Raw genomic sequence first — 25,141 nt, 5'->3', positions numbered from 1 at the left:
GGTACACCTGAATGCATTTAAACTTTTTGGAATTTTCTAACAGCCATAACTCCCGAACCGGATGTTGCGCGCTAAAACGGATTTCACGCCTATGTATACAAATCGTTTGGCTACGCAATGTCAAAAAGCAACCCAAAAAAGTTTTTGGAAGTGCGCGAAAGCGAGTAGTCTCTTGTATGTACACGAATTTGGTGCTGTGTACCGGGCCAAATCCCTTAAAGAGTAGCGTGCTGTAATGTGCTTCTGAATCTGATGAATGCGTAAAATATTTGATCACTTTGTTCAACTGGCAAACATATTTGACTAGCACGACCTTAGTGTAATTATATTGCATTGGACTACTAAAACATATTGTTGCCTCGTGAAGAGATAAATTTCAACAGGAGTCAAAATACGGCAATTCTCGTTGTAAGTTGGTTCTGCAATAACAACAGCTAATTTTCCGCCGCTACAACTGTCACAAAAGCAGTTCTGACAAAAAAAACACTCCGATGTTGTCCCTGTATATCCCATATAAGGAAACTTCGGCGTACGATGACTGGCTGCTGCATTCTGTAATCAGAATGGAAGCTTAACCAGTTGTTCTTTCTTCGCGAAGCGCGTGTGCGTAACATTATGCCGGCCATTAACGAAGTAGTCATCAGCACGGTGTTAACGGTACATAGTAAAGGTTCAAAATCTTGTTCTCCATATGCTGTGTGAAGCCAATGTGAAAGAGCTGGAAAATAAGAATTAAGCACATGCCGATTTCTCATCGGTCCGTAACGTCGAGCGATCTTGGGCGGCATAATTGTTACGGTATGGTGAGTCGTCGGCTGTATGTGTGTGATTGCACTGCAGCAGGTATACAGCAGCTGCAGCGGAAAACAGCTTAGACCGATCTCTTCTTGGCACGAAAGCCCCAGCAGACACGGGCACGATTTGCGTTTTAATCCGCTCAAGTAAGAAATCATAGGTTGAATGACACCGTGTTATGACTCCATTGCGTCTGGATTGCCCATTGTCATTGTATCACCACACGTAGCACCGACCTCTTCCGGACGGGTTCCCTTGGAAAGGTCATTGCCGATTATCGCGGTGCATCGATGCGGATTACGTAAGCGCCCGTCCGTGCGGTGAGGGTCTTCCAATTTTTCTCTCGTGGGAAAGGAAACAGGAGCCGGCTGCATTCTGTTGGAACAGCCCTGGCCAGCGGATCACGCTGGAAACACCGGTAAGTTAACGTCATGCACGTCCACACAGGAAGCCTGTTTGTTCGTACACTCGTATATGTACTTATTAGGTCGCACTATTTAAGGATTTAGCATCCTAAAACGGAAGATCAAATTGTGCCACTTTTCTCCATTAGGTCTACAAGATAAAACGGTTATGAAAGTTGCTTATTTAAGTTACATAGAGAAGTATGAAGTCAGTCAACTGACTAGCAGCCGCAGTGTGACGTTGACTGATATTTTTGCAAAAGAAATAAACGAAATAACCATAATACAGACAGTGAAATCTAACGATATAGAATGCGATAATACGAGTACAAAATGAAACTTGTCGACAGATCTAGAGGTGATTACGGCTTGTTTTTTGTCGGTTTTAGCTGCCATTTTAGCTGTTCTGGTAAAATCTTATGATTGTGATTTGTGCTTATTAAAAACAGAGATAGTGATGTTATCAATTAAGTAGTCCATATGATATTCAACATGTGATGTGCTTTGTAACGCTTCTAATAGTGAAGTAATTACCTTATCTTGCATGAGAAGTTTTCAGTTACACTTCATAACAAAAGACAATTTTTGGCAGTTTTTAACGAATTTGGATTCTCAGACAGCTTTGTAATAATCGAAGTTGTATCGGATTGATCAGCGTGGCAGATTCTTCTGGTTACCTCTTTGTAGAAGCTGATATTGACATGGAACCTTCTAACATATTTTCTAAACGGCATGTTTCGTTTTTTTAGAAATATTACGTGTTTGCCCTTGTACAGAGAACATGTAACTAGCCGCTTTTTTCAGTTTTTTATTTATTCGTATGAATGATTCACTTATGGCAACAGTTTCGTTATAACCCAATGGGTAAAAATAATTGTCTAGCTATGTATCATATAATATTATTCATGTACAATAAGTTTGTGATTCATTTTGTGGGGAACTTACAATATTAGATTCTCCCTGCGAAGTTTCAGTTCGGGCTGACGTTCTGTATATGTATGGCACAAAGAAAAGAACTATTTTGTCTTAAAAATTTGTTATCGTTAAGAGGACAACTTTATCCAAAAATTAATGACCTAGATCTTCGGGTTTCTAAATACCACAAGGTTAAAATTAATTTATAACAATGTACTAACATAATGAATATAATGTACTTTTTGTAAACCGATAATCGAAATTGGAGTACTGCCCTGAAAATTAATTGCAGATTAACTGCAGAAATTTTGGCACCATGGCCATTGGCCAGCAACCCCACTTGCAAAAACATGAAAGTTACAGGCACTTTCTAGCGTTATGATAAGCAGAAATTCTGAATATTTGTCTTGTTTATTTTTATTTTTAAAGTGTATCAGACTTCAGTGGTAAATTAAATCAAATTTTTATTTTAGTCAAAAGGCAAATGTGTTACTAACTATGAACTACCGTCGTGTTTACGTCAGCTAAGCTTAATTTGCTGTTTATGCACAACCCTCCTTCCTACAGAGCTTTTGAATATTACGCTGCGCATGTAATTGTCCAGTATACCAAGTAACTGCAGTGCAGACTTCCTCGTTGGCGTAGATTTAATATAATCTATCTAATGGAATTACGCATGAGTCAAGCAAATAACCGTTTTGAGCGCACATTGTTTAAGAAAAAATCTCTCAGCGCCGGTAGTCTGTGAATAAATTAAATTTAATGATTTGTGTGCAATCGCCGTTGGAATTGCGCGTGTTGTGTGTGTCCGGGGATTTTTGTTTCAACAGGTTACACCCTGTGGTAACGCTTAGCCCAAATAATTACCGTACTTTTTAGCTTTACAAACGCCGACTTTGCATAAATTATCCACATATTACTGATGAGGCCACACTTTTCCAACGCCAACTTTTGTTAAAAGGTTAAGGTCCTCAACGGGGGTGTATTGTTTAAAGCAACTATGATAGACTTCCATTTCCGTAATGGGTAGAACAAAAATCGCATTATTACTCGTATTTAACTTTGGTGTAAAGCGGCTGATGCACGACTCGTGCAACATGTTCGCGCTCAAAGTACATTGTAATTCTTTGATTTTGGTTGTCTTGTGGAAGGAAGTATACGTGCATATTTCTCCTCTTTGAACCACATACTTAAGTACTCGTATTTCTCTAAAATTAGTCGTACATATGCATATGCGGTAAAATATCAGATATTCACGGTTGCACAAACTCGATTTCATGACACACCCTTATTCTTTTGAACCTTGGCTTTTAATTTTAACATAGCACTCAAGCTTCTGGGCCAGATAGTTACTGAAAATTAATAACAACACACCTATACTTAAAACAAGCCTTTATCTTAAGCATGCTCAAATTTTTTCCAGTATTTTCGTCAAAAGTCCTGTGCAATTCGTCAGCCTTGATTTTGCTGTCATCTGTAAATCATATAAAATACGGCTACAGAAAATACGTTTTTGCAAATTTATATTTTGAAACCCTGTATTATTACTATCTACAAAATTAATCTGTTTTACTGAACTACGCTTATATGGAGCAATGAGTAAAAATAATTTCCTTAAGGTTTCGTATAAAACATTGGTTTCATTACATTTTCCGCTTTCCTACTTTGCGAAAAGTGCTGTAAATGAATGCAAAAAATACATACTATTACTAGTGAATCTTTGATACACGACTCTTTAAAAGTTGAGATCATGCTTGGGGAGGAAAATACTTTAGATTTTCCAAGCCTTGTTTTAGTTTCTTGCTGTAAGCGTGGACCGCTTTGCTGGATCTCACGGCTTCTATCAACGCAAGAACTGCAGCACGGTAGCTGCGATTGAAAGTGAAAACGCCGCTGATAATTTTAATGTCAACCCAAGCGTATCGAATATTGTTGATAGTGGCCTTGATCATTACTTTAAAAAAGTGGGCTATTCCTCTTTAATGACAACGACCAGCTGCACCGCCATCTAACAGAGCATTTGCTCTGATTACACAGTTTTTTACCAACTTATGCGGTCAAATTAGTAATAACATTGTGAAGATACCCACGGGAATGCGCTGGTTCAGTGCACTGCTTGTCTTCGTCATACTTTCTAACTTCGACGACATTAGTTTAAGCACTTTCAGCAAGCAATGTGCAGATAGTTACATAGACTGTAAGTAGGGAAAACAATGTCCTTTAAGTGCTATGTTAAACGATAATTTAAAAAATTTCTAAATCGTAAACCGTGGCAATACGCTTTCGCTGTACTTGTACTTAGCTAATATTAAACCTTCAGGGCAACCTTGAGTACGACGAAAATATATTCAGGGGCTGCTGTTCTGCGGATGCATTAAAGTTATGCAGTAGGATAAAATGAAGTTTACACCTTACGGTTTACACACTCACAAAGTACAGTAAGTCGGACAACTAAGCGTTTAATAAATGTCGACGATTTTTGATTTCACGTTGAATTTCATAACGCTTTCTTTAACTTCGTCAACGGTCAAACTGCATTAAATCGATTTATTCTGTGTCGCCCGTATTTTCATTATGCTGATAATTTTTGTGGTAGAAGCAAATATACTTTTTCCTTAGTAATTTATTAACCATTAAGACGTAACGGTTTTTTAATGACCTGCATACTCCAGCGGTTAAATTAGTCGCAATGAAATGGTTTCTTCCCGAAAGGCATTTCTGACCATTTGATACCTACAAGTTATTATCGATTAGGTAAATATTCGCGTGCTTTCGATTACAACTGTCACACTCAGTCGACAAAGCTTATATCTACTCTAGCTGAAGAAAATCATTTCGCCATTTTGCCTCATAGATTATTATAATTAGCCAAGCCTTGGACAGCGTATATTGTACAAAGCGTGCATACAATAGGCACGATACATCGTTGCCACATTATTAAGGCGACAGAATAGTATATAAAGTGCAATTGCAAATTGATCCAGCAGATTTTGCAACGGTTTCAAAATGTTTGTCGCATAGTGTACGCTTAACGCTGATTGGCTGCTGCTGTGTCAATTAAGTAAACATCATATGCAACGACAACTACCGAAATTCAGGCCGGTCTTATTATACATCCAATGTAAACGAGCGTATAGAAAAAGGGTTTACGACAGCGAAATTGTAGGTACGAGGAGGAGCTACCTTGGCCCGATCAAAGGCATATGCACGACCATTAACCGATCACTGTTTCCATGTGCGTGCAGCACGGCTAACCGCCCCGCGGTGGCAGATTGCAAGCACCAGCGCGTAAACGTCAGTTTTAAACATCCATTAAGAAATCCAACTTATCCAGTTAAAGCGTTCCTTTCTTCAGTGTCTCTAAAATAAATTTCATATGCGAAAAGGTGGCATAAGTTTTATTTTTACCAGGAGAACCAAGTGAGTTACAAACTCTTGGGTTTTCGTGAAATTCTTTCTTGGAACCGTGACCTGAAGTCCCGTGCTATGTCTACAAGAGATTCCACCACGCATAACTTTCTTGGTTTGAAATGGAAGGGATATTTGTGTAGAAGTTCAATTTTTCTTCACATTTTAAAATACTGGTTGAAAGTTTAAAAATAGGTAAAAAACAAATGAGTGATCAACTGCTGTGGCAGCTGTGCTGTTTTAAGTGCTGACTTCCATGCGCTGCCACCGCTGGGTGGCTAGCCGTATTACACAACCACGTGACCCAGCATGCACATACACGGGCACAGTGATCGGTTTATGGTCGCGCATATGCCTTTGATCGGGCCAAGGTAGCTCCTCCTCGTAGTTTATGCACATCGGCTATCGGCGATGAATAAATAAAAATTTAAAGCCATCGTGTCATTTCGGTATTGCGTAACGTGATGGATTGGTATATCATTTAGAATGGAATATATTTGCTGATCTATTTACTTTACAATGAGACTAATCTGTCGCATTTTGTAGGCAACATGGGTTGGCGGATACGTCGACCGGCATGTCACTCATGCCTAACCGCCTTTACATGGCTCTTCCTATTGATCTCAATATGTCAGGTATTTTCTGGATTAGTGTTCTAAGCGCGGTATTTATTATTTATGTATTCGTGAGAATCATAATAAATGATTCTTTGTGGTGCAAGCTTTAAGCAGTGTTCGCGTGTTTCATACGAGTCAAATGGGATTTTGCTAAAATTATTTTGTTTTTTATTTCGCTTAATGCAGGTGGAAGCCAAGCAAAGGTCATCGTTTTCCGCGTCGAGTTATTATCCCATCAAATTACCCAAAAATATGCGGGAAATATTTGTTGTTAACTTTGAGCTAGGATTTTTTGCGTGCCAATTGAATGCCTCTTCCGATTTTCTGGAAGTTTATAGTCTTTCAAAATTATGTGACGGCAGACCGGATTGTTTTGGAGGAACGGATGAAAATCGCGACTACATTCCCTGTTCGCGTAAGTGTTTTCACTTTAAACAGAGCCTACAAGAACTGTGTGTTCGTCTTTACGTATGATACTCTGTCATCACTTTTTTGGCAATAATATCAAATATCAGTGACAAACAGAAATTAATGCTAATGTAAAAATGAAATTATTCCTAACGAAAGGAAATTTAAATTTGTTTTCGTCGAGAGCGTTTCCGTTTTTTTTGTGAAAGAGCTTAGTCGTAGTAGACCGAAATAAACTTACTCTTAAGCAAACATTCAGTTCAAGTACATAAAACTGAATATGGTAGTAAAAGTCACTAAAATTAATGTTTGTCCTCGTTACAAGCAACACGTCAAAAACAAACGAATAAAAGCAGCGCGGTAAAGCGTGTGCGGTTACAGGTGAATGTTCGCCCAACTGTGCGCACGGCGTATGCTTAGCTTCTTCGGCCAAATCCGAGTGCTTTTGCGACGATGGATATACTGGATGTGACTGCACCACTCCGGGTACATTTAATATAATTACTACTTGTTAATAACCACAAGGTCCACAACAATCACTTATGATGTGAATTAATAAAACTAAATGCGATTATGCGAAAGTATAAATGACATTCAAGTATTTATGCTGAAACTTGCATAAAAAATTAATGGTCTTCGGTTGTGGACATTTCCGAAAATGCAGCACAGTAAGTTTTCAAGTTTTACGACGCATTCCTATTTTAATTTTTCTTCCCATAATAAATTAAAAATAACCTGCAAAATTATATAAAATTCTTTCGCTATCTTATGGCTTTACCGGGTACAATATTATTCATTTCAGCTGTTAATGAATGTAAATTCCGGCCCTGTGATATATTCGCAAAATGCACAAATACGATGGATAATTATTACTGCACCTGTCTGCCTGGTTTTTCCGGCGATGGCAGCACTTGTACAGGTAATAACTGTCACATCGATCTGCCACAATAATAACGTTTTGTTGAGTGCTATATTAGCAATGATTTCATTTGACCTTTTGACGCCAGACATCGATGAATGCGCGAATCCGCAGACGGCCTCCGCTTGCGTGCCCCACGCAGAATGCTGCAACATTCCGGGCAGCTACTTATGCCGCTGTTTACCGGGATTCCGCGGCAACGGTTTTGACAAATGCATTGGTAAGAAGAGTGATTCGAAAACATTTCATCCTTTGTTGGTGTATCTGTACGATCATCCAAATGCCGGTATACTGCTGGATTCGATGGCTAAAAGAAAATATTGATAAAGTACATTAAAACAGATGTAGAATATGGTTAAAACAATTGTTGGTGTTTTTCACCGGCAGACATCAACGAGTGTGCGGAGCAGAATCCCTGCCCACCGGGTTCCATGTGCTCCAACACACCCGGAAGTTATCAGTGCACATGCTTGGACGGCTACACCTTCGACACGCAACTGCAGCGCTGTGTTGGTAAACGTCGTCAACATTTAATTGCTTTCTCGGCACAACAGCCCTTTTGATGAGCAACATTGACACATCTTTTGTCGGTTGGGCTTATTTAGATGTTAATGAGTGCGCGGTGATTGGGTGTGCAGCCGGGGCGCAGTGTCGGAACACGGATGGTGGATACGAGTGTAAATGTCCAGTTGGCACGACGATTCTTAATCCTTACGACACCACGAGCACGTGTTTCGGAATAACCGTTATTCCCCCAGCGAAAAATCTTACCATAATTCCCATTGGTAAACAACTGAAATAAAAAAGATACAAAATATACAAAAGCATAGAGTACTTCTATACATGGATGTTGAAAATAAAGGACAATTTAAATCAAAGTAATAATATATTGTGAATGTTTTTATGCGAAATATTGCAGAGCAATGTTTGTGTGGTCCACAAGCCATCTGCGTGTTACGCGGTACCCAGACCCAGTGCATTTGTCCGCCTGGCACTCAAGGAGAGCCAGCCAATCCAATTGTGGGATGTTTTCCCAGTATGTACAATAATGTTATCAAGGGTCAAAACAACCAGAAAACGCTAAAGCCTGTAATAATTGTAGCATATCCGATTCCTTGCGATCCAATGCTGTGCAATGGCAACAGCGTTTGCCAAGGCATGCGCTGCGTCTGTGGCATGGGCTTTCAGGGAACACCGCCACAGTGCATCGACATCAACGAGTGCGAAGACCAGCCATGCGCCGCCAAAGCGCAGTGCTTTAACATGCCCGGCAGTTACCGCTGTCAGTGTCCGGATGGCCTGCGTGCTCTCAACCCCTTCGACCGCAACTCGGCCTGCCTGGGAGCGTGCGAGCAGAAACAGTGTGGCCGAGGCGCAGTGTGCGTGGAGAAGGGTCCCGGGATGGCGTATTGTCAGTGCCCGAATGGATACACGGGAATTGCAGAACAGGAGTGTGGTATGTGTAAAACACTCTCACAAGGTCACCGCACCATTTATGCAGTCACCATACCATGTTGCGATTGTATAAGTACTTCGATTATATACATACGTTTTCTGTTTATAATAAGTAAACATTTCTTTGGGTTTTGTTTCTAGTGCTGGTGCAGTGTCCTGCAAACCACGAATCTGTGTGTGGAATTAACGCGGTTTGCTCGGTGAGAGCGGGATTGATTACTTGTCAGTGCAATCCTGGATACGCCGGCAGTCCTCCGGATAATATCTGCTACGGTAGGAAGAATTTGATTTGTATTTGAAATTGTTTTATTTTTAAACCGAAAATAATTTCTTTTTATAAAATAATCAGACATCAACGAGTGCGTGAATAATCCATGTGCAACCGGCGCTCTGTGCACCAACACACCCGGAAGTTACACATGTTCTTGCCCGGCCAATTCCATAACAAAGAACGTATACAGTCGCAAAGAAGCGTGTCGAAGTACGGACCCACTCGCAGACTGAAAATGGAGGGTTTATGGATGTAATACTCATTACACACTGACCGGTTTTATTGCCTTTTAGCATGTCCGCCCGGATCCGAGCAAATTGGTCCCAACGAATGTGGAAGTAAGCAAGCTATTATTAGCGGTACTCGTATAATATTGTTGTGCAACACGGTTTTGCATAATTTTGAAAACGCACGGAGAGAAGTGTTTTAACGCTAGTGTGATACCGCTGCACGTTTTGTGGAACGATTTAAATTTTTTTTATGAATTCATGTCACAACATTATGTAACAGGCTAACAGCGAACACTTTCTGTACTCGTAGTGGTAGACGAGTGTCTCAATCGCAATCCTTGCGCACCCCACGGCGAATGTGTGAGCACGAATAATGGATACATTTGTAAATGTCAGGCTGGATTTACCGCACTGAACGGTGGTTGTTTCGGTATGATGTCCTTGTGTTGATCTTGTTCATATTGATTTTCGATGATAATTTCTTTAAATAATAAATTTTGTATTATTGCAATGCAGATATTAACGAATGCTCGCGAAATCCTTGCGCGCAAGACGCTATCTGCCATAACGCGGCCGGCAGCTACACATGCACCTGTCCTGACGGCACCAGCACAACCATCGCCTACGATAAAACCCAAAAATGCGGTATGCGCAGAGCGCAGTTAGAGAAATACGAGTAAATCTGGGACACCGTCAGCGTGAAAATCTAGCCCGTTCCTATTTCTGTAGTGTCGATCACGGAAACCACGCCCTGTGAAGGTTTCCCCTGCTATCGGCAAGGCACGTGCACCTACGACGACGGAGACGATTCGTGCTACTGCAAAGACCATTACGACGGAAGTCCGGACAAAGGATGCGGTATGAATACCATGCAATAAATTTTTAATTTCGAGATCCACCAACTGCACGATGCAAATCTGATTGCAGTTCCCAGCAGACAACTGTTAACTACCCCACCTCCAGAACCAACAACGCCCGTCGGAGTCATTTGTCTGTATGATCGTTGTCGGTGTGCGCCGGGCTTCCAAGGGCGTTACCCGAACTGCATCGGTAAGATTCCGTGTTTTTCATTAAATTTTTCCAAAAACACTGTTATAATAGTGTATTTGGATAATTATTACATCTATTATGTATTATATTTGTATAACTATATCATGTGTGATTCCTCAGCCGTCAATGAATGCGCGGAAAATCCATGCGCTCCTGGCACGTGTAGTGCAGCCGATGGGCACGTGGTGTGTCAGTGTCCTCAAGGCTATCAGGAATCCAACGGCCGCTGTTTGAGCATCAACCAGTGTGTCGGACCCAAGACGCCCTGCTCGCCGGGCAGTTGTGTGCCGATGCCCGGCTCCTACAAATGCGTGTGTCCCAAGAACTACAAAGAACAGGGCGGAAAGTGTGTGGCCATCAATGAGTGCGCCAATAATCCCAACGTCTGCAGTCCGGGGTCATGCGTGTCGCAGTACGGAACGTACCGTTGCGATTGTCCCAATGGATATAACTTCATGAATGGCAAATGTGTCGGTATGAGCTTCGAAGACTTTAAAAACGATTTTGCGCACTAAGGACGACCTTTTGGGTTGTCATCGAATTTTAAAGCCTTCTAAGTGACAAACAGCCTTGTTAAGTTATGGTTTTAAATTAAATTAACTTTAATTGTATTAATTTTTTAATTTTATTATTTTATTTGTAGATGTGGATGAATGTGTATATAATCCGTGCACGCCAGGAACGTGCCGGAATTTGCCGGGATCGTACGAGTGTTCATGCCCGAAAGGTTACAGTCAGACGAATGGACAGTGTGTCTCGATCGATATGTGTCAAATTAATCCCTGCGGACCCAATGGAGTGTGCGTGGGCAAAGCGGGAGGGTACAACTGTGCTTGCATCAATGGGTACATGTTCAACCAAGCCACCTGTGTCGACGTCAACGAATGCGCTCTGCAGCCGAACCTGTGTCAACCGGGACAGTGTGTCAACACGGATGGGTCGTTTGTGTGCAAATGCCCGTCGGGATACTCTTTCCGTGACGGAGGTTGCGTTGGTGAGTGTCACATGTTCTTTAAGCTACAGTTTTCTTATTCCAAATTTTCACTACGCAGGCACTCAATTTTATCCAATTAGTATCTGGAAGCGAAACTGAATCGATTTTAATTTTAGACATTAATGAATGCATTGTTGCACGACCATGCGGCGCGGGCGCTCGCGACTGCCAAAATACGATCGGATCGTACAAATGCACGTGCAGACCCGGCTACCAATTCAACGGGGTGACCTGCGTGGATATCAACGAATGCGCGGCGTCTCCCAATCTTTGTCTCCCGGGGACTTGCCGGAATACCGAAGGTAGTTATCAATGCAGTTGTCCGGATGGATATGAGTTCAGTAAAGGAGCGTGTGTGGATATTAACGAATGTATGCAGCGGCCGTGCGCAACCAATGCGGCCTGCATCAACACGGTCGGCAGCTACGAGTGTCGTTGCCCACCGGAAATGAAGCTGGGAAATGCCTTCGATCGCACAGATGTTTGCATTCGAGGTTTGTTGTACACTGTTAGCGTTGTTTGAATTTTACGCACGTGGTTTGAATCTCGTTTTCTGCAGAAAACCCTTGCAATAGTTACAAATGCCCGATGGACTCCGAATGTGTGGCTGACATGAACATCCCGCGTTGCGTCTGTCCAGATGACTACGTTGGCCAACCAGGAAACTGTCATCCATCTCGCTGTCAGTTAATCAAATGTGGTCAATATGCTGAGTGCCTGGCAGTACCGGAAGGCGGAGTTGCGTGTGTCTGTCAGAGCGGGTTCAGACTGACAGCCAACACCAACAACCCAGTCTGCGTTGACATCAATGAATGTGTGGATAATCCTAATGTTTGTGGTCAAGGACGTTGTGAAAACACCATAGGATCGTACAAGTGCACGTGTGCGCCGGGATACCAGTTTGACGGGATACACTGCATTGGTGAGTGCGTTAACATGGCATATGCATGATTATAGTTTATGTATACATGGATGCATTTGATAACTTGAATGAATGAAGCGTCTAAAAGTTTTGAACATTTTACTCTTTTCCTTGGGATTGAGGTCATGCTGCGAACCAATCAGTGCGTCTATAACGCTTTCGTTGCAGATATCGATGAATGTGCTGCTCCAACCGCATGCTCCAGTATCGCCGGATCCGTGTGCATGAATACCGTTGGCAGTTTCCAGTGCCGCTGTCCATCAGGATTATTCCAGCAGGGAAACGAGTGCACATGTAGGAATGGTGTTTGACAATTTAATTCAGTACAGCTGATGTTTTTACGGGTGTCACTTTCCCTGCGCAGTTATGCGACTCTGTCTTCAAAAGAACCCGTGCGGTTCCGGCCAGTGTATCGACTTGGCCCAAAATTACACCTGCACTTGTCCCAATGGCTACGTTAACTCCAAAGGAACCTGTGTGGCCGTCAACCAGTGCGCTCTCTACAATCCCTGCGGTCCAGGGGCCACTTGTACGGATCTGGGCGGTCGCTATACGTGTACGTGCCCCAAAGGATTCGTCTTCGACGATCTGACCTGTGTCGGTGAGTGGTCGTTCAGCGAATGTCACATTTGTCAGTAACTGACTGAAAGCATGTTGACTTTTATGCGGACAGATATTAATGAATGCGTAAGGAATCCGTGTGGGCTGGGCTCACGCGAATGCGTCAATATGCGCGGAAGTTACTCGTGTACCTGTCAACCTGGTTACAAGTTCAACGGCAGAACCTGCGAAGGTGAGCGTCAATTTTAACCAAAATGTTTTCGCTGCTTTGCGAAACCGATGGAAATTTTCACTGGTTACCCATAGCATAGAAAGTCTTGTTTACCGGTTTCAATACGAAAATTAGCATATAACCATGATGATCAAACCAAATCCAAACCGTAACACCATCGTTTACTGTCATTTTGCTGATACGTAATTCCGAAAATGCATCAATAAACAGTCTGTAATTAATAATAACCGCTTATCGTCACGATATCGATCGGACGAAGTTAGCGATAAGTATTTTAATAAGTTAGCAAATCGATTTCTGCTTGCTTGAATTTTTCCTGACACCATACACTTAATCTGCCCGTTTGTTAACTGTTAATCATGAATATTCATTTGACCAGATATCAACGAGTGCGTGGCCAAAACTAATCCATGCGAACCAGGCCAATGTGTCAACTTGCCGGGCAGTTTCACCTGCGTGTGTCCGGCCAATTATGATCTTATGGCCGGACAGGAATGTATAAGTAAGTGTTTTCGTACGCCATCGTTTCCAGCTGTCTACACTTCGACCGCAAAATGGCTTTAATCAGCAACTAATTTTAGAAATCAACCAGTGCATGTACAATCCTTGTACGATCGGCACTTGCCAGGAGGATATGGCTGGAGGCTACAGATGCCTGTGTCCAACGGGCTTTGAATTCATTAATAATCGCTGTGAAGATGTCAACGAGTGCGCTGAATCGCCCAACCTCTGTTCCCCGGGAATGTGCATTAACAGCGTGGGAAGCTATCAGTGCCGCTGTCCGAAGGGTTTCCAATCCACGCCGGGAGGCTGTGTGGCTGTGCGCCAGTGTCAACTGCCCGGTATCTGTGGTGTGGGTGTTTCGGGGACGAGATGCGTTGATTTAATGGACGGGTCATTCCAGTGTTACTGTCCTGTCGGGTATCAAGCGGTGCGCGGATCTGCCTGTGTTGGTAAGTTAGTTTGATGAAGCTTAATTTCCGTTAAATCCACAGTTTCCATAAATTTCGATGCGATACAATTTTCTGCTTCATTCCCTCATAGAAATTAATGAATGCGCGATGAATCCCTGTACTCCTGGAACGTGTATGAACCGTCCGGGATCATATATCTGCAACTGCCCCAAAGGTTACCAGACAATGAACGGGCGGTGTGTTGGTAAGACAAATCTTAATAGAATTATAAGAAAATGTGAATTGTGAAGTGGTGAATAAGACGATACGTGACTACATAATGATAACGAACAAAACGATATATTGATAACATATTTAATGATAATTTTTAGCGGTTGGTTGTGAAAAAGCGGGATGTGGTCCCAATTCGCGTTGCATTTCTGCGCCGGATAAACAGATGATGCGCTGCGAGTGCGCACCGGGTTTCCGTGATCGAGGCAACGGTGCCTGCATAGGTAATACTACTGCATTCAAATTCGTTGCTGGATGTTTTAAAGTTGGCGGTTGCTATCTGCAGCCATTAATGTCTGCGAAAGCAGTAAAAACCCGTGTGGCGAAGCCGGAGATTGCACTGCCATGACTGACGGCTCCTACGACTGCCAGTGTCCGAGAGGTTGGCAGAAGATTGGTTACCCTTCAAAGTGCGTGGATATCGATGAATGCATGCTGTACAATCCGTGTCTGGTTGGAGACTGTGTTAACACCAAGGGAAGCTATTCCTGCAAATGCCCTAAAGGTTTCCAGTTTGATACCGCAGCGGGACATTGTGTTGGTACGCCGCTTGCACTGCATGTTGTATGGCTCAAAGAAATTTATGTACACTTTGACATTGTTAGATGTCAACGAATGTGCTGTTCCAAATCCACCATGCTCACCTGGACGATGCCAGAATCTAGAAGGCTCATACGAATGCTCATGTCCACCCGGTTACGAAAATACTCTGGGAGGCTGTGTTGGTAAGAAAACAAACGAAAACGAAACGATGTTGATTACGAAAACACGGCCAGCGCTAAGGTTGTTGCATGTATTGTATTTTTCAGCTATCAAGCAGTGCGCGATTACAAACCCCTGTACTCCTGGTCAGTGCCAAGATGTGACTGGATCCTATCGCTGCATTTGTCCCAAAGGCTGGATGGTGCAAAATGGGGCTTGTGTCGAGATCAATCAGTGCATTCCTGTGAATCCATGTGGAAGAGGAACTTGCCGAAAATCACCGGGATCGTATACTTGTGACTGTCTGGCTGGGTATACATTCGTCAACGGCCAGTGCATAGGTATATTCGGGCGTAACGTCGCTACATTTTCGTTTTGGTGTTATAACTTTGCTGCTTTTGGTAGACGTTGATGAGTGTGCGGCTCCAGCAAATCCTTGTGTTGCCGGGAACTGCTTAAACACCGAAGGCTCGTATTCTTGTGTCTGTCCCAAAGGATTCTTCTTCAATCAGAAGTTTTGCGAAGACCGAAATGAATGCGTGGAATTCCTGGGTGACCTTTGTCCAGGCGGTGGTACATGCGTCAACACGCCGGGAAGTTATCGATGCACCTGTCCCCCTAATTTTGACTGGATCGATGGAAAATGTGCCAGTATGTATCGAAAGCTAAATGTTCGGTCACACTGATTCCATCTGTAGCAATCGAGTGCATCTTTAGATTTGAATACGTGCGAATACGTCGGATGTGGAGCCCTAGCGCTTCCATGTGCTGACAGTACTGATGGACCGATTTGCAGATGTCCGCCGGGATACTATGGCGATGGAAGAGTGGCATGCAGTGAGTATTTGTCCACAAATCTGCCCACCTTACAGAAGTACTTATTTCCGAAACATATAATACTAATGCGCTTGCGAATAGTTGCCCCGCCGCCGTGTGTGGCCAGTCGAGACTGCGGTCCAAATGCTGACTGCAATGTCCAAGTGACGGCGTCAACTTACAAAATCACCTGCGTATGCCGTCCTGGTTTTGAAGGCAGTCCACCGTTGCGTCCATGCGGTACGGGTATCAATTATAAAATAAAGTGGAAATAAAGGCTTAACGTCATAATTTCTGCAGAAGCTGTATGTCCAGACGGGATGGAAAAGGACCTTACGAAAGGAATATGCATAAGTATGATCAGATGTTGTGTTTTCTTGTTTCGCAATTTGAAGTTAAAAATTGAAAAAGTTGCGGAAGCAGGCTTATACAACCTAATATGATTTGGAATTTGTATTTAAGTGAGATTTAAGAACATAATATCATAATTAACTGTTACCGATAGGTAGCGCTGCACATTTCCAGATTGCCGTACAAACATGATGGCCACTAAAGCAAAATCGCTTTATTTGCATCCCTGTTTTTTTTTTATTCAGAAAGTACCACATGCATCGAAGTCACGTGCGCTCCCGGCGTGTGTCAGCAGCCCGGACCCAACGACGACACGCCACCCTGTCTTTGTCCCCCTGGTACCCGCTACATCTGGGAACGTGGTGTATGCGCAATTATCCGTACGTTTTTATATTTTTATCCAGTTTTGACAAGTTACCACTTTGATCATTCAGTGTCAGCTTCGACCCTGCCAAGTCAAAATTGCATATTATTTTACATCTGTAATTTCTCTAAGTGGTCTACAGAAAATCTTTTCGAGGTATTACAATTTTCTGTTACTTTAGCTCCACGATGCGGTCCCCCTAATCCATGTCTACCAGGCAAATGTTTACCGGAAGGCTACTCGTACCGATGCGAATGTCCTATTGGCTACAAGTATATGCAAGATGCCTGTGTTGGTAAGGAAACTTAATTTACTGAAAGCTTCGCTTTTTATACTCCGGTATCTGTTTTTGTAGATGTAAACGAGTGCGAGGAGAACGCCACCATTTGCGGCATGGGTGGTACATGCAGCAATGCTCCGGGAACGTATTCCTGCAGATGTGCCACCGGATTCAAACTAATCAACAATTACTGTGTCGACATTAACCAGTGCGAATCTCCAAAAAATCCTTGCGAACCCGGACAATGCGAGCATACACCAGGAAGCTACAGATGCGTATGTCCGGATGGGTTCCGTTATATGCCGTCGATTGGAACCTGCGCCAAAATTAGTATGGGTTACAGTACTTCTCTTGCGTATCCGTTCGTTTTACAACTATTTGCCTGGTAATATAGTCACACCCTGCATCCAACAAAAGGACCTGTGTTCGCCTGGAACGTGCAGTGCGCTTGGAGAAAACAATTACAAGTGCCAATGCCCTTTGGGATTTGCTTTCAATGGAGTAACTTGCATTGGTACGCGTGACACGGATACTGCGTTTCTTACAGAGTTCACTTGTTTGACCGAGTTATGTTAAATGCAGGAATTGATGAGTGTGCAATGAAACCATGCGGTCGCGGAGAATGCAAAAACTTCCCGGGTCGATACGAATGCATTTGCCCAGTGGGGTACCGATACGACGGCCACACTTGTATTGGTGAGAACGACCATGGAAAACTTTACTGTTACAAGGCAAGAGGTACTTAAAACCTTCGTATAATCCTTTCACAGAAATTAACGAGTGTGCTGTATCAAATCCATGCGGAAATATGGGAACGTGCCAGAATACAGACGGTTCTTACGTGTGCTTATGTGCGCAAGGTTACGAATTTGATCGACTGACTTGCATTGGTAAGCATTTTGAATGAGGCGGTGTGTATGACTGTTTTACAGTGTTTTGCAATTATCAGATGTAAACGAATGTACCAGCCGCAATCCTCCGGATTGTGGTCAGGGACAGTGTGAGAACACCATCGGTGCATTCGCCTGCAGGTGTCCTCCGGGCTTCCGCAACGCCGGAGGACCGACGGGACCGTGTGTGGACATACAGGAATGCAGGGACAATCCGAATCCATGTGCACCTGGAAACTGTGTCGAAGTAAACGTTTTATTTCCTTATTTGCCGCAGTTGCACGTTAGAGGCGTGAATACATTCTAATAATACATAATACATTCTGTCTTTGCAGACGAGTGGCGGATACCAGTGCAACTGTCCACCCGGTTTCCAGTTCCTAAACGGAGCCTGCAAACAAATCAATTACTGTGCTATTGAAGACAAGTGCAAACCTGGAACATGGTACGTGGAACATGTCAGGTGTACAATACAGCTGCGATACATATTTTGCTGAATTATGGTATTAATTGCCTGCAGCGCTTTAACGCAAGGATCGTATATGTGCACCTGCCCACCGGGATATCGATCAACATCACAACCTCCCAAAGACTGCATTCGTAAGTTCTTCGAGAAGAATTGTTGCACTCTAAACAAAAATTATTTATCCAGAAATCAACGAGTGTGAACTCATCCCACCTCCCTGTGGTGAGGGTGCTGTCAAATGTATTGACACCCTCGGATCGTATCAGTGCCTCTGCGGACAGGGATACGAGCTTTCGGAGAATAAAAAGCTTTGTGTTGGTACGCTTACTGAGACGACATTCCTGAAATCCACGCAAAAGCTTATATCAAGATTAGGCACTACGAGTAGGTAATGTAATTTGCATTCGTTTTCGTAGACGTCAATGAATGTGCTCCACCTTTCAATCCATGCAACCCAGGAAACTGCGTCAATACTCCAGGAAATTATAACTGTTTATGTCCTTTTGGCTGGACTAACAGCACCGGCGGCGCCTGCACAGGTAGAAACATTTCTGAAGTATTGAAGTTTGCGGTTTACACTGTACATCATGTTTCTTACAGCGATCAACGAATGTGCCGGTCCGGTGAATCCCTGCATACCGGGTGACTGTATAGATCTGATTGGAAGCTACCAATGCAATTGTCCGCAAGGTTTCCGATTCATTAATGGAATGTGTGCTGGTATGCGCGAGTGTTAGCGCTAGGCTTAACAGTTAGAGATTAAAAACTTGCCAATTACAGATGTCGATGAATGTGAGCTGGCTCCATGTCGCCATGGTGTATGCCAAAACACCAAAGGAAGCTTCACATGTCGATGTGATGCTGGCTACGAGTTTGTTGGAGGAACATGCGTCAGTAAGTTTATCGATTCTGGTGCAGCCTCAAGTTTTTCCGCGAAATCTGTGTTTACAGTTTCATTTGTAACCTTTCCTTGCAGATATCAATGAGTGCATACAGCTGCCTTGTGCACCCAACGCACAGTGCCAGGACACGGACGGTGGCTTTTATTGTTTTTGTCCTCCTGGATTCACTTCTGAAAATCCTAAGACAACAATCTGCAAAGCTATCAGTACGGTGGATGTCACTACTGTGCGCTTTGGCTTTTTTAACTGGTTTTGTATGTGATAGGCAAAAATGTTTGTGAACCGCTACCATGCTACCGCGATGGCACTTGTCGGCATACTACCAAAGTCGGTATCGATGGACGATCACTGGACGACTGCGAGTGCATTATTAATTTTTCCAAGGATGTATTTGGCCAGTGTAGAAGTGTGTTTTTGCATTGCTAAATTAAATTAAACTGTTCCAACTGTAAGTCGTGCTAATGTTTTTGTTTTTACTTAGGTTTACTGATTGATACTACTTGCGCAAAAGGCTTCCAGATGATTCAGAATGGAACCCAGATCGTTTGTGCTAGTACGATAAACTGCATTTCGCTGCCCGAATTGATTTTACAACGGTGTAGTTATTATTTTTTGCAGATATCAACGAATGCATGACCGAGCCCAATCTGTGCCTGAATGGTCGCTGTATTGACACCGTCGGGAGTTACACGTGCGAATGCAACAAAGGTTACAAAGTGTCCCTCCAGCCAAATGGCCAAACGATTTGTGTTGGTACGTGCTACTATATGTCGTAATTATTTGAGAAGTCTGCAACCTGACAACTATAACTCTGCAAGATAAAATACCCAAAGCTTCTGCATTTTTTCTGCTGAACAGATGTGAACGAATGTGAGATTGCCGCTCCTTGTGCGCAAGGAACGTGCACTAACGTACCCGGGTCATACACTTGCCAGTGTTTTGATGGCTTCCGAGCTGTGGAAGGACCAACGTGTGCTCGTACGCTGCTCATGCTGAAATATATATTTTCTAGTAACGGATATAAACGGTGATGTGTTTCTCATTGCAACAGAGATCAAGATATGCGTCGAAAGATCACCGTGCAATCAAGGCAACTGCATCGATACCGCGGCAGGAAAGTACACCTGTAAATGCCCGGTCGGTTTCACTTTCGATGGGTTAACCTGCGTCGATCTCAACGAATGTGCAGCGCCGCACAATCCTTGCTTAGTTGGGGAATGCATCAATACGGTGGGATCGTATGTCTGCAAGTGTCCGCTGGGTTACACTTCAGTGGACAACCGATGCATGGGTGCGTCCAGATTTACATGTCTACTAACTGCTAGAAATTCATAATAAATATTAAACGGTATCTAGACGTTAACGAGTGTGCTATCAGCAATCCTTGCGCTCCTGGAGAATGTCACAATACAGATGGCAGTTATTTCTGTGTTTGCCCGGTCGGTTACCAACGACAGGAACCGGGAGTATGTGTGGATATCAACGAATGCGCGCGAAACAATCCTTGTGGTGATGGCAAGGGCACTTGCGTGAATACGCTGGGATCATTCCAGTGCATTTGCCTGGTGGGATTCCAGTTCGATGCCGCGTCCAAAACATGCATTAGTACGATTGTCTAAATTTCGCTAAGAAAAACCTTCGCCAATAATAAATAATTTTCCGTATAATTTTCCGTTTCCGTTTTTTTTCTTAGGTGAAAACGAATGTACGAGAACGGAAATAGCCTCGTTATGCCTTCCGGGAGAATGTCAGGATACTGTCGGATCGTATCGATGTGTCTGCCCATTCGGATATGAAATGACTGTGATGAACTCACCGGCATGTGGAGGTACGTCCCAATGGGATTAACAGTGCTTACGTTTACGATTGCGAAGTTTGCTATTTTAGACATTAACGAATGTGTAAGAAATCCGCAACTTTGCCAGCCAGGGAAATGCTTCAATACTATCGGGAGCTTTTACTGCACGTGTCCCGCTGGATACCAATTTATCAACGGAAACTGCCAAGGTCTGTATTAACCTTCTTTTCAAACTTTACAACTTAATAATAATTAAATTTTTTCCCATAGATGTAAACGAGTGCACTGAGAAGACCATCTGTGGTTCCGGTACATGCATCAACACGATCGGCAGCTATGAGTGTACTTGCCCACCTGGATTCACCTTCGATAAAGTCACATGTGTGGATATTAACGAATGCACGACCAATCCATGTGGTGTGGGTGGCTGCATTAACACCGTGGGGAGCTTTTTCTGCGTCTGTCCTTCTGGATACACACCTGGTCCGAATCAGTTATGCGTTGATGTCAACGAGTGTACGGACCTAACGATCTGCGGGCCGGGTACTTGCATTAATACCATGGGCAGTTATTTGTGTCGATGCCCACCGGGATACCATCCTGATCACGGCACTTGCTTTGGTAAATTCTGCTGAAAATTGTAATTGTTATTGTTCTAATATCTTGTCTTTTAGCGGTGAATGAATGCGAAGCACCAGAACTGTGTGGTCCACAGGGGACTTGCATCGATTTAATCGGATCGTATACGTGCAAGTGCGCACCCGGTTTCGAGTTCGTCCACGGGACTTGCGCAGATCTCAACGAGTGCACACAGAATCCTTGCCCTCCGGGTGCACAATGCAGGAACACGCCCGGCTCGTACCAATGTGTGCAGCCGCCTCCGGTTGTGACCATCTGTATGCAAGGCAATCCGTGCCAGTTGGGAACATGCCAGGACTTGGCCCCTAACCAGTACACCTGCAACTGCCCGCCTGGATATCAGTTTGACGGCAAAACTTGCATCGGTGCGTTGATCAGCTTGATAGTCTCACATTATTAACGTATCAATGTTCTGATTCTTTTTATACACTGATCATTTGCAGACATTAACGAATGCACCGTGAAAACCGACATATGCGCTCCCGGAACCTGCTTCAACCTTCCCGGGACATATTTATGCGTTTGCCCATATGGTTATCAACCGGCCAATGGTACATGCATTGATGTCAACGAGTGCTTGCAAGTGGGAGTCTGTGGAAATGGACAGTGCGAAAATACCATCGGATCGTTCAAATGCATTTGCCCACCCGGTTACACTTCCCAACAGGGAACATGTCTGGATGTGAACGAATGTACCGACAGTTTGATCTGCGGCCAGGGAAATACGTGCGAGAACACGCCCGGATCTTACCGGTGCATTTGTCGGCCGGGATTCAACTTTGATGGAAAGAACTGTATTTCCATCAATTTCTGCATGCAGAATCCCGACCTTTGCAAGCCTGGCGTGTGTGAAAATCTGATTGGCTCATTCCGGTGCAAATGTCCTAATGGATTTGATTCGGTGAACGGATCATGTGTCGATATCAACGAGTGCACCTTTGCCGGCATCTGCGGCAGTGGGACTTGCGAGAACACCATTGGAAGTTACAAGTGTATCTGCCCACCGGGATACCGCTTCAACCAGAATTCATGCTACAATATCAACGAGTGCATGGAAAACTTGACAATCTGCGGACCGGGAACATGCCAAGATCTTCCGGGCAGCTACCAGTGCTTTTGTCCACCAGGATACCAATTCGTTAATGGAACCTGCATTGGTAAGAACGTTGTAAAAAAGCCTCCAAGCGAGTCTTAACCCCCAGCTTTTTGCAGATGTTAACGAATGCACTCTTGTTCCTCCCCCTTGCGGCAGTGCGCAATGCAAGAATACCATCGGTTCTTATTTATGCATTTGTTTGGAGAATCTCATCCTGGATTTGACCACCTTAACCTGCATCTGCCGCCCACCCTTAGTGCTCATCAACGGCCGGTGTTCGGAAACCACCCCTCCTCCCACACCGCCTCCTACACCCGTTACAGTCACCCCGGCGCCGTGTATGGAAGTGGAGTGCGGTCCATATTCCAGGTTTTCAATGGAGGTTTGCGGCTGCATCTGTCTGTATCCACCGGGAAATCCTCCCAACTGCCCGCCACCGCCTCCTATCATAACCATACCTCCCACAGCAACACCGCGCACCCCTTTCACGAAAATACTCATTCCCAGGATTGATGTACCGGAAGCGTCGGTCAACTGCTTATCGGACGGAATCGAAGTCCAAGTTGCGCTGCCGGGCCGATTTCAAGGAGTTTTGTATGTCAAAGGATACAGCCGGCAGGAAGAATGTCGAAAGATTGTCAGCGGGAACGATAACCAGTATTCTATGAGTTTCACCATACAATACGGAACTTGTGGCGTTTCTCCAGATGGCGTAAGTTCACCATTTAAATTGCCGTTGTTTTTAGCATTATTTACATAGCACGGTTATGAGTATTTCAGTTTTTCGATGTTCGCTTGCAACAACGGCGAGGCATGAAAAGTTATCCTCGAGATTATTTTAGGATTTAGCCGATTTTGTATTGGTCATCCAACGCCATCCAACCCTGGTTACCGTTGACGCGACCGCTTACAACATCCGATGCCGCTACAAGACGCCCGTAGTGACCGTAACCAATCCACCGATTACCATCAGAGTACAGACAATTCACGGCACTATTGCCAATCAAGCACCACCACCAGTGTGCCGCATCGTTATCACCAACATGGACGGCAGTCCTGTGACCAGTGCGAACATTGGGGAGAATTTGCAGTTGAAAGTGGAAGTAACGCCCTACAGCGTTTACGGCGGCTTTGCCAGCAACTGCATGGCCGTGGCGGTTGATAATTCCTGGAAATTCCAGATCACTGACAACTATGGGTACGAAAGCTTTATAATTTAAATTTTAAAAGTAGCGGAATGGCTCGTTATTGCAATAGAATTTTATTTCAGATGCGCGACCGACCGTACTATTTTCACTGAGTGGATCCCAGACGGCGCGGATCACTCTCTGCGTGCCAATTTCAGCGCATTCAAGTTTCCCGGTGCCAGTTTATTACGGTTCAAGTGCAACATCAGGATTTGCTTCAGAAGTTGTCCACCGGTAAGAAACATCGTTCTACGTTATGATCGTTCTGGAGGTGATACGGTCATTTTAAAAATGGAACAATTACCTATGCAGTTCCTGTGCTGCGTAAAATTTTTAATTTTCTTCCTAATTAGAAGTTAAAGTCGTGATTATACTTGATAAAACTTTAAAAAGCGGAACGTGAGCATTGTGTGTTCTGATTAGGTGGAATGTCAGCCCGGTCGTATTAACAGCTTTGGTAGAAAGAAGCGTCAAGTGGAGCGACCCTTGGCTGACGTTGCGCCGAAGGGAGACGTGATCGAAGAAATTCAGGTGGAATCAAATGGGCTGGAAACGTATGATGCTCAAGCACAAGCGCTCAATGCTACCAACGGTAAACCTTTGAAACCAAAATAATTTTGTTCTCAAACCGGCACTAGCTGTTCAGTCCATCTAATGTATGCACACTATAGCAAAGTACGAATTCGCTTCGCTGAACTGGTTGTATCGTTGCAGGTGTTTCGGCTACCGGAAGCGGCAGTGACGAAGTCTGCCTGTCGACTGCCAGCTTCGCGGTGACGCTGGCCATCACACTGCTGCTGGCCCTTGTGGCGATCGCCATTTCCGTATCGTGCTGGCTGATGGCTTACCGGCGCCGTCCGGACGAAGATACCAGCACCGCGTATCCTCGCAGTCGCAGCACAAGAAACGGTACCCAGTACTCGGGACAGACGCGCGGCAGCAGCTCCATTCCGCGGGTGACAATTCCTAGGCGAGATCCCGATCCCGATTACTGAAGCCCGCTTCGTAGCTGTGTAGGAACTTGATAGACGTTGGATTTTTTTTACTGACTGAGATGTACTTGCTTCCCTAGTCTCCAGATTACCCACAGTGCTATAATGGTGATTCTGACTTAGTTGACGTTTATCTCCTGCTTACTGCCCATCGATAATTAGCCGTTTACCAGTGAAAGAAAAAATTATGAATATTTATAACTACAGAGTACAGATGAGTTCTTAATACAGAAGACAGCGACTATGCTAACTTCTAAGGGAATAATTAATCAGAAACTGCAGAACCATTAAAT

At 43.9% G+C, this 25,141-nt stretch overlaps 1 protein-coding gene across 1 annotated transcript; it reads left to right on the top strand.

Moving 5' to 3' along the window:
- Window positions 1-639: 639 nt before the first annotated feature.
- LOC129581158 (fibrillin-1-like) lies at window positions 640-25,141 on the top strand. Its single transcript, XM_055472070.1, has 65 exons — window positions 640-1,213; window positions 6,069-6,157; window positions 6,326-6,554; window positions 6,929-7,033; window positions 7,350-7,466; window positions 7,555-7,686; window positions 7,854-7,979; window positions 8,072-8,251; window positions 8,386-8,502; window positions 8,569-8,922; window positions 9,063-9,194; window positions 9,271-9,402; window positions 9,486-9,530; window positions 9,733-9,852; window positions 9,939-10,067; window positions 10,152-10,280; window positions 10,350-10,472; window positions 10,593-10,946; window positions 11,116-11,466; window positions 11,583-11,960; window positions 12,026-12,388; window positions 12,557-12,682; window positions 12,753-12,989; window positions 13,062-13,181; window positions 13,561-13,683; window positions 13,763-14,134; window positions 14,226-14,339; window positions 14,467-14,589; window positions 14,652-14,906; window positions 14,971-15,090; window positions 15,175-15,408; window positions 15,473-15,718; window positions 15,785-15,904; window positions 15,986-16,123; window positions 16,184-16,237; window positions 16,480-16,614; window positions 16,780-16,893; window positions 16,954-17,208; window positions 17,273-17,392; window positions 17,461-17,574; window positions 17,649-17,768; window positions 17,828-18,015; window positions 18,104-18,213; window positions 18,289-18,368; window positions 18,421-18,552; window positions 18,651-18,773; window positions 18,835-18,954; window positions 19,015-19,128; window positions 19,211-19,342; window positions 19,402-19,542; window positions 19,618-19,689; window positions 19,755-19,889; window positions 19,995-20,114; window positions 20,188-20,427; window positions 20,493-20,741; window positions 20,830-20,964; window positions 21,024-21,143; window positions 21,205-21,555; window positions 21,609-21,938; window positions 22,017-22,730; window positions 22,786-23,381; window positions 23,512-23,867; window positions 23,940-24,090; window positions 24,280-24,448; window positions 24,571-25,141. Exons 2-65 carry the CDS (start codon window positions 6,074-6,076, stop codon window positions 24,849-24,851), a joined length of 12,099 nt encoding a protein of 4,032 aa, XP_055328045.1. The 5' UTR covers window positions 640-1,213; window positions 6,069-6,073; the 3' UTR covers window positions 24,852-25,141.

Source organism: Paramacrobiotus metropolitanus, unplaced genomic scaffold (assembly GCF_019649055.1).
Source record: "Paramacrobiotus metropolitanus isolate TYO unplaced genomic scaffold, Prichtersi_v1.0 Parri_scaffold0000005, whole genome shotgun sequence".
NCBI lineage: Eukaryota > Metazoa > Tardigrada > Eutardigrada > Parachela > Macrobiotidae > Paramacrobiotus > Paramacrobiotus metropolitanus.
Note: the sequence above shows the minus strand (reverse complement) of the source record. Positions and strands in the feature narration are given on the sequence as shown.